This window comes from Cyphomyrmex costatus, unplaced genomic scaffold, assembly GCF_001594065.2.
Source record: "Cyphomyrmex costatus isolate MS0001 unplaced genomic scaffold, Ccosl1.0 scaffold158, whole genome shotgun sequence".
In the NCBI taxonomy this organism is placed as follows: Eukaryota; Metazoa; Arthropoda; class Insecta; order Hymenoptera; family Formicidae; genus Cyphomyrmex; species Cyphomyrmex costatus.
In genome coordinates, this window is record NW_017275587.1 from 226,765 (window position 1) to 239,356 (window position 12,592).

At 31.4% G+C, this 12,592-nt stretch overlaps 1 protein-coding gene across 1 annotated transcript; it reads left to right on the plus strand.

Annotated features, from left to right (window-relative positions):
* The first annotated feature begins 1,421 nt into the window (after window positions 1–1,421).
* LOC108771389 (uncharacterized) lies at window positions 1,422–12,029 on the plus strand. The gene is made up of 6 exons (XM_018536661.1): window positions 1,422–1,566; window positions 5,402–5,467; window positions 7,862–7,927; window positions 8,194–8,356; window positions 9,120–9,471; window positions 11,655–12,029. Exons 1-6 carry the CDS (start codon window positions 1,422–1,424, stop codon window positions 11,835–11,837), a joined length of 975 nt encoding a protein of 324 aa, XP_018392163.1. The 3' UTR covers window positions 11,838–12,029.
* The last annotated feature ends 563 nt before the right edge of the window (window positions 12,030–12,592 follow it).

Here is a 12,592-nt window from a genome sequence, read left to right on the forward strand (position 1 = left end):
TAGGTTTAAGCTACATTGAGGTCGCTATCAGTCAATTAACTGAAAAACTAGGGTGACCTCAGTATTTTCATACCAATTAATTTTAATTCATCTTCATAATTTGCCATTATAATTATAAATAAGGTAGTACGGTAATTGCGGGACACCCTGTAGGTACACATGCATGCATACACAACAAGAATCGAATTGGCGTGATCCTTGGCATCCGTAACACGTGAACGCGCTAATAATAGATTCCTATTCACTTATGTCGCAGGATAATTCAACATCGCGTGGAAACGTATTCATGCACTTGTGAGAGCAGGAAAAGCATTTTACTCAGATAAGTATACGTTAAGTGGTGATCATAAGAAAATCACGTGTGTGATACGCGGCTGATTTCACCAGCATCGGTCAACTTTAGTCCCAGTTTAACTGTGATCTCCCATCTCTTTTTAATTCTATCTCTCACCGAAACCGGTCATCAATTTTGTAATAATACGTACGAAGCCAAAAGTTGCGTCATTCGGTCGTGTTTTTTGTGCATTCATGGCCGCCTAATCGATGAACCAAATCGGTTCATAAAAGAATCATGCAGCTCTTCGTAAATAATGATAAAATAATAATGAAACAATAGCCGCCACGAACAAAACTACCTTAATTAATTAAAAGGTAAACTAATAGTAATATTATATATAATATAATATATGAATATTATGATTACTCACACTCAACAATATAAACATAATATAAAACGTGATGTACACAATAGTTACATTATCGGGTAGGAAATTATATTATATAATATTGATGTGTGTAATATTAACTGTTCAGCAAGTATCGACATATGTATTCGTCCTTTTTTTTTTAAATGTCACATATATGTATGTAAATCATGCTTCGTTCGTTGATCAAAAATTTTATAAACCGTTGTAAAAGATTTGCGCATATATAAATATTTTAAAATATATTACATTTTACAGCAAATACCACGGTTTAATAAAAATAAATTGCAAGTAAAGAATTCAAAGAATTCTGCTGATATTCACGCAAAATTCATGGAAATATTCTAAAGGCGTCTACGATTCTCCAACACAGAGACCTGTCCTGCTTGGAGCAATCATCCGAGCTCAATTCGGCGCGAGAAGCTGAACCGAGCGTTTAAAGCGCGATGCGAACGGCATACTCGCGTGCGTGCACAAGCGCTCACTTTCGCTGGACACGCTCGTACTTCTACATACGCACGTGCACGCGCGTGCAAAGCAGGAGCGGCGGAGAGTCGTGTAGCAGTAAACGCTACCAACGCTACGACGCTTTTTCATCTTGTCAGTCAGCCGTCCTGTTCTCACAAGAGCGGATCGATCGATCCTCTTTTTCCGCTTTTTCCGCTTTTTCCGCTTTTTCCGCGGCGATCTTATCTACGAAGCTGTCGCACGTGAACGATGAAGTGCCGCGTAACGAGACAAGTCCCGACGATGATGCGTATCGCCCTTGTCGTAGCGGTGGTGCATGCATCGCCGGCCGAGCCCTTGCCCTCCAGCCTGCTCGGTGGAATTGGTAACGTCGCAAATACCGCAACCAATTTCCGTAAGTCAACCTCGCGGTGTCAATTTCCTAACATCGCCAAGTTTTATTTGTTTTTAGAATATTTTATATACCCTTACATAGAAATATTAACAAGTTTAGAAGGTAAAGATTTTAAAAATTAATAATCGGTATTTTAATTTTTATACCTTTAGGCATATAGCAAAGATTTATAAATAAGTTATAACAATTGAGATAGAATCAATATTATAAAAATTAATTATATTATATATAAGCTGCTTCCGATAACGAGGGAAGATTGTACTTTAAACTTATAATTTATTCTAAACTTCTGCTTGTAATAGATTAACTCATTTCTGCACGATCGTATACTTTGTAAAGTATTTAAATAAAATTTAACATTAATTAATGTATACCTTAATTAATATGAGTATGATTTATAATACTATTAATAATTAATGTTAGTGTAATAAATATAATTATTTTAACTATATACTAAGCGATTTTATATAACTATGAAATAACATAGAAGTTATTTATATGATGGATTTGATGTAACAACTAGAAAATTTTGTAGCGTTTAATTTCGAATTTCATCAAGTTTCGTCAAGTAATTGAACATCTTTGTGATTTTATGTCGCGCGTAAGTTAAATTGATTAGGCTAACGTAAGATGTAATAGGGATTACTTATTTACTTTGATGATGAGAGAAATCGTTTTGATGGTTTCGTAAGTATCAAAGCGATGTCGATTCGCTTTACTTAATCATACCAATCGAAAACCAATTAGTTCGAAATTGAATTTATTCAAAGGAATTTAAATATTATGACTTAGTGACTGAAATTACGAACGTTAGACAAGTAGAGCAATAAATAATTTTGGGGAATTAGGAATCTAGATGTCATAATAAATAACGGTACTTGAATAGAAAAGCACTGTATCGTCAGCGTTCAATGAAAGTGAAACGTAAATATTGTACAATGATACAACGGTATCAATTAAGGATGAAGCGATGGATGGAAAGTTTAAGTAGGCAGATGTTAGATAACGATATTAGAGAGCTTTGAAAAGGCCTTTTCTCGCCAATGCAACGGTTGAAAGTATTTGATTGATGGAAGTAAAACATGAAGTCCTTAAATCGTTATATCGTTTAAATAATTCTTGAATCGGAGTCACGTAAGCCGCAAAAGTTTTCTAAACATCGCGGTTGATTTACCACTAACTTGCATAAATAACTCATTAATGCGAATAAATTTATTTGTAGTGTGCACTGACCTAAATTTTTAATCGGATGTAAAATAGGTTATACAAATAGATTGCAGCTTTACATTATCCCACTTCGATAGACCTCTTAGATAACAATTTATGCACATCGTCTAATATGAAATGATAAATGTGGTTGTACTGGCGTGTTTTTCTTTTTTTTTTTTACAAAAATGCAAATTGCATTAATAAATGTTTGAAAGAAGAACGATATGACAAAGGCATTCGCGATAACTGTATATTATTTTAATGTAAATGTCCGAGATGACATTACGATATTATATAATTACTTGGAAATATAGCCGTAGTTCAAACGTATATAAACTGTTTCTTTTCAAACTGTCGTCGTGTCGGATTCATGACAGAGAGCATAACTTATAATAATTAAAATACGTTATTAATACGTTATAAATTATTTTTATAAATGTGTGCAAATATATCTAACAGAAGCACACTGTCTCGTGTGAGAAATCTATCATTCTCCAACATTCCAGTTTCAAGTAAAAGAAATTCTATTGATTAATTCAAAATAAAAAAGAATTTTTTTTTCTTTTCAAGAACTCAATTATTATTTCGCGAAAGATATAAATAAAATTCTGATTGAATTGGCAATAAAGACTATCAAAGAATTAAAAAATCGTTGTTTTGTCACGAACTACTAGCGTTAAAAAACGCATTAGCATGCTTATACGCAGAAACAATGATGATTCAGATTTGTTAAACAGAATGTTTCACACGCATACGGAATAAAAATATCCGCTAATAACGTGAGATTGCTACGTATAAGACAGATGAAAGATGCTTTTTATTCATTAGCATCAGCATTAGTCACATCCGTATTTACCATTTTGCACACCATACTGAATTCACAACGACATAGAAATTACGCGAGCACGTTGTTAAAAAACAAGTTTTTGTTATGTATATGATTTTTTTGACATTTTCACAAAACTTACATTAATCTGCATTAATTTTCATGAAAATGTTAAAAAAACATCATATAATGGCATAAAATAATAATAATAATAATAACAAACTTGTATTTTTTTTAATACTTAATTAAAAGTAATTTTTGATTATTAAAAGTAATAATTATTTAATATAAGCGACGTATTATTTAATGTTTGTTGAAGGTATATAAAGTAGGAAAACTGTGTATGTTGCGTGTTTCAATTTGATCTTGAGTTAAATTGATCACGAAGTGTCTGACGTCAATTAAAATATTTTATTTTACCATCAACATGTATTATTTACATAATAATGTTTTGCGTGATAAAAAAATAATAACTATAAAATTATTATCGCTATAGCAACGTTCTATTGCGTCATTACTATAAAAAGTGAAACTGAAACGCGAGATTTTTATACGCAGTGCTAATACGATGACCGAAGCTCATCTGAGCATAGCAAATCAAACAAATTGTAACTGGTGTTAAATTGCTAAAAAAAAACCATAAAACTCTTTACGTTTCACCAGACCAGACGAATGCGATCCAGAACGGCGAAAGCGCAATCATTTTTTTTATTTATTTCGATGACTACTTTTTATCCAACCTTTTTCACGTAATTCACTAATGTAAGTTACAGTAAATGCATGTAAGAGCCCCTTTGATGTTACAATAGAACGAAACACTGTCTGAAATTCGATTAATTATTTAATTATCATACCAGAACCGAGATACGAGCATTGAACATTCTCGATCAGCACGCCGATTGCCGCGCTAAAATTCCTTTGCTGTTATACCTATAGTAAAACAAAATCCTTGTTTAAAATTCCTTTAATCATTTAATTACTATATCACAACCGCCGGATACATTTAACTGATTTCAGTCAGAAGGCCCGATTCTCGGATTCGTGATAATCGATCTTCCCATCCACAATCAGCGCGCCGCCAATAAACGGTTTAATTAACGTGAGAATAAAGGCGCCTTGAAGGTTGATTACCAAACGTGCACAAAACTGGCGAACATCCTTTATGTTGCATGATATGCATTAATATCAAAGTATAAAAGCATTCATGTGGTCTAGAATATGTAATCTATTTTTGGATGAATGAAATGAATATAAAAAAAAAGTGTGATCACGAGAAATATGGAACGTGTAAAACATATTTTACATGATATCATTTCAAAGTATAAAAGCATTCATGTGGTCTAGAATATGTAATCTATTTTTGGATGATTGAAATTAATATTAAAAAAAAGTGTGATCACGAGAAATATGGAACGTGTAAAACATATTTTACATGATATCATTTATATATTAGAAAATATAATTTATATTTACATAACGCATCGATAATTTAAAAGAAAATTATATAAATCGCGTATCTTACTCTCTAATTTAATTTTGAAAATATTATTTGGGGCATCCTTAGCACAAATATGTCACACGGAAATCGATTTTTGTTCTTTATTTATTGTTCTTAAAAAAACATAAAGATTTAGATATTGTGCAGAATAATTAATTATTACATAATTATAAAAATTATTAGATTCATTATTTAGATATTAGTGATAATTATTGCAGAAAGTTTTAATTATATTTTCAAGCATTAATTAATCGGTTGTGTCTTGTTAGGATGCCTCGGTGACTTGTAATCATTTGTTACAGTAACGGGAGTCGTGCAACGGCAAAAAGAACTATTGCATCGCGTTACGGACACTGCCGCGGACTACAGTATGTGTTCGCACAAATCGTAATGTTTATTCAAAGGCTTATGCATTCTCTTTACGCTTAGTACGGCTTCAGCGCAGCTTTCAGAAAGAAAAGCAAAAAAAGACAGGGCTTTTCGAAATTTGCAAATGCTTATAGCAAATAATGTTGGGATAGTTGCGCTTTTATTATATTTCAAGACCTCATAGGATCCTACAAGCGTTGTTTATTTGTTTAATATGTTACTATTGACAATTATTAATTTATTACATTATTATTTATGTAAGTACATAATGGGCTTAATTAGAAAGAAATAATTCTTTTAATGTATATTGTCAAATACTTAAACTTTTCCAAAATTTGCAAATGTTTATGCGTACAGTTGTTGATAAGATGAACAATGTTGATCGATATGTTTTTTTATAAGACTCTACAAAAGTCCTACAATCCTCCATCCTTTCTTTTTTCAATATATTGCTACTGAAAATTATTAATTTATTATTTATGTAAATTGTATTACGTTTAATTAGGATCAAATACACTTTTATTGTATTAACAAATATTGAATTTAATTGAAATGCTTAGAATTAAAATTAGAGAATTTTTAATTTCTACACCATTAATAAGAAATATTATGAATAATAATTTATATCATTTTTTGTTAAAGTAATTGAAAATTACTTTCATATTATTTATTATTTTGTGAAATTTATATAATGAATGATGTGAGAATGTCGAGAGAGAGAGATCGTAATGTGAACGAGAACATGTTAAAAGGTTAGCGACTAATATCACTTCCGCAGAACGTCGAAGAAACGTTGAAGAACGTAATTCGCGTTAACGTAAACTCCCGAGCGCGCATGGAGTCGACAAGCTCAGAGATGCAAATATACAAACGTCTAGCAGAGTAATACTGTAATACAGTAATTCGATCCGTAATAACGTGATGTGACGCGACGCTTCCGATTGAGAAGGGATTCCATTTCTCTTTATTATGGAGCGATACGCTTGTAATTGCATTACAGAAGCTCGTGACCCAAATCGCTTCTTAATTCCTCTTTGAGTAAGTGGTATCGAAAGTCATGTTTCGTTTTTTTTTTATGACGTTCTCAGATAATTAAATTAAATGCTATGAGCTGTACTTATCAATTTTGAAGAGATAGTATTAATGAGAAAAACTAATTGTAGGAGAGAGATTATCTTGGCAATCTAAATGATACACGCTTTGATAATTCAATTTGCATAATTATAATTAGAATAACTAGCATTTATCATTTAAGTCTGAAAAATTGTGCAAGAAAATATATACATGACACTCGGAATAATTAACGGACATTCTTTCCTCGATGGAAAACAACTGCATGCATCTTAATCTGCGACGAGAGAATTGCCAACTACAAGATTAATTAAAAGAGTTACAACCTAATTCGAACAATTAATGGTACGATATATCACTCGTAATACATATTTTAAATCTTCTCAATAATATATCATCGAAATATAGAGTGTTAAAAGCAAACGACGAAATAATAAATGTTTCATTGAACTCGCAACATTAAATTTAAAGTCTCCCAACGTATTCTATTTAAATGCAAATGACAAATGTCAAAGACCGAGACGATTACATTGAGAAATCACCACAATGCTGATTAATTAACGATTCCATTATGTTGCGCTTGAAATTTCCATGCTTCTATCTTTGACCTTTTAATGCTAAGAAACCTGTGTGTTTTGATTGATTTCTCGGCAATTCTTTTTCGAAACTTTAATATATACATATTGTAGTATATTATTAAATTTTAATAACAATAAATTTGATTGTTTGTCTTAATAATAATTTTAAAATTTATATTTTGTGTATTTTTTTTAATTTATAATAAATTTAACATTGATTAATCTTAAAATGCAATTTTCTATTGCATTTATATATATTGCATTCAGAAATAAACAAGTCTTTTTTGCACCTCTACAATAAATAAATTCTCAATAAATATTGATTTGCAAAAAATATTTTATTAATTTTTTTCTTCTTATTCTTTAAAAATCAATTATTTAATTAATTTCTTATTTTAAAAAGTAATAATTCGTTTTTACACAAAATTAAGAAAATTAATTTAGTAATTTAGTTTATGCAATATATTCACGCATGATTTATATTGCTAAATCTAAATTCTATATAATGTGTAATTTGTATTGTATTATTTTCCACATAAGATTAAATAAAACTCGCTGTTTCACGGAACAGATGTGATTTTGCGTAATATAATAAATCGGAGATGACATAACAACACACAGGAAGCTCGGTTCTTGTAGCATTGAAAGAGTTAGATGTCTGAGCAATAGCAATAACAAGCATTAATATAAACAAGATAAACGGGATTGCAAATAAAGGGAGATACTTTCATCTTCTGATTATAGTTACCAGCGCAGTAGAAAAGCCGAGAAATTTATTACTCAACGCTACCAGGGTGACGACTGGTTATAGTAAGTATACCACGCACAGCCAATATTGTACACTTAACAAAAATGTACTAAATCTTAATATTATATTTTTTAACAATACTGTGTGTAAATATTTACTTAATAAAAAAAAATAATATAATAGTTGAATTAATGGTTCTTGTACCAAATAAATGTATGTTTATATTTAATAAACATCTATTTATATTCAAACGATATTCGATAAATTTAGTGTATTTTTCAGTGTATTTATAGCTATTTGCGTTTATACTTATTCTTGAATCGGACAGTTGACAATGCAGCCTCAAGGGGTCTCGAGTTCAAACTGAAAAGATTTCTAGAGAAATTCCGTACTAGGATGCGCAACGGCATCACAGAGCTGGGTATTCCTCCGCTGGAGCCATTCACTCTCGACGAGATCGACATCGACACGGATAACCCAGAAATCGGAAAGTGAGTCGTTGGATGAATACACGATCGTGTGTACTGCACTGTCAAATCTATAGCATCAAATTTAACCTAATGTGAGTTGCCACTGTTCCTGCTAAATACATATATCGTTATTTTGTACTAAAATGATAATTAAATATTTGACACTACATCGTGTCAATTTGGCATGATATAGTATCAAATTGACTGTATAATTTTTGTCAAATTTAATAATTGTTTTAGTATAAAATAACAATATAATTGAGTAGGAGCAGTGATTGAGCAGTAATTGAGACCTCACATTAGGTCGACATTATAGATTTAACAGTGCGGATTCCAGAGGTTTGGAATAAAGAAAACTTCGCCTTAGCATACAATTTTAGAGAGCATGCTACAGAAATCATGAATAACTTTGCTAATAATTAATTAATCGCTAATAATTTCGATAATATATTGTTACAACTTTATTAAATGATAACCGAAAAGTGCGAGTTGGCATCTTGCTCGATCTTGTTTAATTTTACAATAGCATCAAAAAATGCAATTATATCAGTTTCGATTATTGATTTCATTTATCTATATTCATGTATATTTTTATTTTATCGCCAATATATATATATATATATTGTCCGTAAAAATAGATCTTCTAAGAAATATTTTCTATCTATAAATATTCAAATTATTCTATGCTTCCAATTAAACGTGAAAGACACTGACTGTTGCGATCGCACGTGTTATACTTCCGTAAACAAGATGTATAAAATGTCATTGTAAATCTGCTTTACAGGATATCCTTAGTCATTGAGAACCTGGAAATGAGAAACCTATCGACTTTCTTAATTGACCGAGCTAAGTTATCGCTAATCGGCCCTACTATCACCATCAATATCTCCATACCCGAGATTTATGCTTCGGGCCATTACAACATTTCCGGCATCCTGGGCAATACGTACCCGCTACGCGGTGCGGGTTCTTTTCAGACAACTGTACGCGACTTCCGCGTTTACGTGAACACTGTGCTGGGCTACGCCAGAGGAATGTACATGAAGAGATTCGACCTCGACTTCTCGTTGCGTGCCATCAAAATGCACTTAGAGAACTTTATGGGCGGTGAAGAAATCGGACAAATTATGAGCAAGGTGAGACTAACGAGCATGTTTTGTTCTTTAAACGAAGTTTCATCTATTTAAGCAGTGAATAATTTGTTAAGGAATTCTATTTAACTTTTAATGAAAAAAGAATGAAAGTATACATACCTATGAAATTTTAATATTAGGATATCGTTGTTTTTGCTTTATTTATTATTTAACTATCTATTATTTAAAATTTATGATGAAAATAAAATGTTAAACATATCAGATTACTCGCGAATAAGTTTTTATTTATTTAAAAATCTGTTTTTAAATTTTAGCTACCTAATAATGAATAATATTTTAGTCTTGAAAAAATCGATAAGACTTTGGATAAAATTTACGTAAACTTTGCACAAAGAAACATAATAAAATTTATATAATTACAAAATAAAAAGATAACGTAATAATGATTTACTAATATACATATAATCATTTGCTAATACATTCTAATTATCGAAATATTTTATTAAAATATTTTTTTTATATAAAAATGCTAATTTTATTGCAAATTGACAGTTGTGTAATATAAAGGACTAATAAGAGTCAAATAAATAATTTGTCAAACTTCAAATAAAGAGATGAGCTACATTCTAATTATAAATTCTACTTTAATATGTCGACAAATTTACATTATATAACGCGCGCATTACATATTTCAGCTGTATGCTTCAGCCCTCTTCGGACGCTCAAAAAACAAAAATCTATTTTATTATATTATAAACCGCACTATCGATATAAAATTAAAATGGTTGCGATGGACATTTTGTACCAGATAAAATCGTGTAGATGAACAAACGATTGAACGACCGATTGATACTGTGTTTTACCATGTTCAAATTGTCCATAACAAATAGATCGTCAAAGGTCATCATCTCGCAAATGCTATCGAAGTCAAGAAAGATAGTCACATAATTATACAATGTCAAAAATTAAAAGAAAATCGATTTATTATCATAGAGCGATAGAGAGAAAAAGTGACTATTTAAAACATATTTTAATAATTAGAACTTCTCAAAAACATCTTCAAAAAAATTACATGAAACCAGACGTAGGTACGATTATTGCTTTTAAAATGAAAGGAAATAAAATTTATTTTACGATATCCCCTTTGTAATATCTGTCCGTCATAAAAATGAGTGCAATTGTACATGATAATCTACAGAGATTTATGGGATTTTTACAAATCATAGCGTTTCACAGAATAGTTCATTTTACGATCAGTTACGATTCTGCGGTTGTAATATAAAATAATACATTATAAATAATACATTATATAATAATGCATTATAAAGAACTTTTTATAACCATTTCAATATCTAATTTTATTCGCGATGCGCGCAAACTTCAATGGGACGAGGTCGCGTTTATCCGGCCATTGAAACCGAAATTCCATGTTGCTTGTCGAATATTAATGGCTTACTCGATTCGTTCGTGTTTCACCTCGACAGCAACGCAAATCTTGACTGCGCAACTGTCGATTTGAACACGTGTCACTAATTGATTACCTCTAAATGACTGCATTTAATCAGAGATTATTCAGGATTATCACAAATTCCTCGCCCTAAAATTCCATAACTTTTCCTAATTTTCACGCAAATTTTCATGACTTTCCTTTATGCTTCCAATAATATTAAAAAAATGTTTGTATTTTCGTTCTCTATTGTTCTCATTTGGAAATCGCTAATTTTGTTGAGAGAGCCATTTAACATAGCAATATAGATTGCTATTAATGTTCCTGATACTACATTTGCATTTACATAATTATTAAGTTGGCAGTATTCCAAAACTGAGTAGATGTGCGCATATTAAATTTCTTTAAAGTCAAGAATTTTGATTTTTCAGAAAATTTTGTAAAATTTCTTGATATTTTTCTCTGATTTCCTATTTTGTGGCAATCTTTTTATTATTGATATGCATTTGAAAATATAAAACATTTTATATTCACTCTGATATAGTCTAATAGTAAAAAATTACAACAATTTTTTTACTGTATAACATAACTATATATGCCATACATTTTGTGTGTATATTCTCAATATACTCAAATTTCAAATTAAATAACACTCGAGATCGATGCTCTGACGCAAAATTCAAGCGAAATAAAATCACTACAGAGTAAATTTTATCTGGCGCGTCGCTGAGTTAAATTCAATGTAGTTCAATAATAAAATCGACGTATCGGTTTTCAGGTATTTGAAGATTTAACACCGGAAGCACTGGATGTTATTAAACCGGACATATTGCCTCCGATTCAGGATTATGTAGCGAGCCATGTGAACGAGACGATTCATCATTTGACTATGAGAGATCTGTTTCACGTCCTCCTAGGGGAATACGAGTTTGGAGATATTACGCACCTATTGATACCCTGAGGAGATATTCGTGAAAACATAATCGAAATGCATCGCCGAATTATCGGACCGCGCAACTACGAGCGCAATAACACGAGCTCAGTGTGTGTCTGAAAGTGCCTTCATTTAAGGCGTAAGGGACCGCGATTGCAACCGAAGTATAATGTACTCCGTTGCGATGCGATGGAACGAACAATACCCGCGACGGCAATAAAACACAACAAGTTAAGTTGATTTCAAAGTCAGCTTTGTCTTACGTAATATATGTTGACCACTCGAAGGTCTTTGACTACCTTGCCTGATGTTCACCTTTGATTACCTATTGTCTTGCCGAAGAAGGATTGTTTTATACGCGACGGGTGCGAATTATTGACTTCCTTTCGTTCATTTCTTTCTTTTACATTACGTTAAATTATTTCCTAAAATTTTTTTTCGAAATAATCAATTTGCTCAAGTATATAAAAAATTTAATTATTATGGATACGCACTGATCGTTAAAGAAATTAAGAACTATAGTTCACGCCATAGATCGTATGCATACGATTTACATGATTCAACCATACGATAACGCATCTCGTTAGCATCTGCTTGGAAACTTGACGTAATTTTGAACGAAGACACGTGAGAACCTTCTCATCGCCCGCCCGCCGCGAGCAACTGCGGCGAGTGCATCTGCGAAAGAGGCAGAATGTTTAATTCATCAAATCGTTCAGCACTTCGAACCTGGCGCATCTTTAATCCCCTGATAAAGACGAGCGAAAGTTTTTACAACCTTG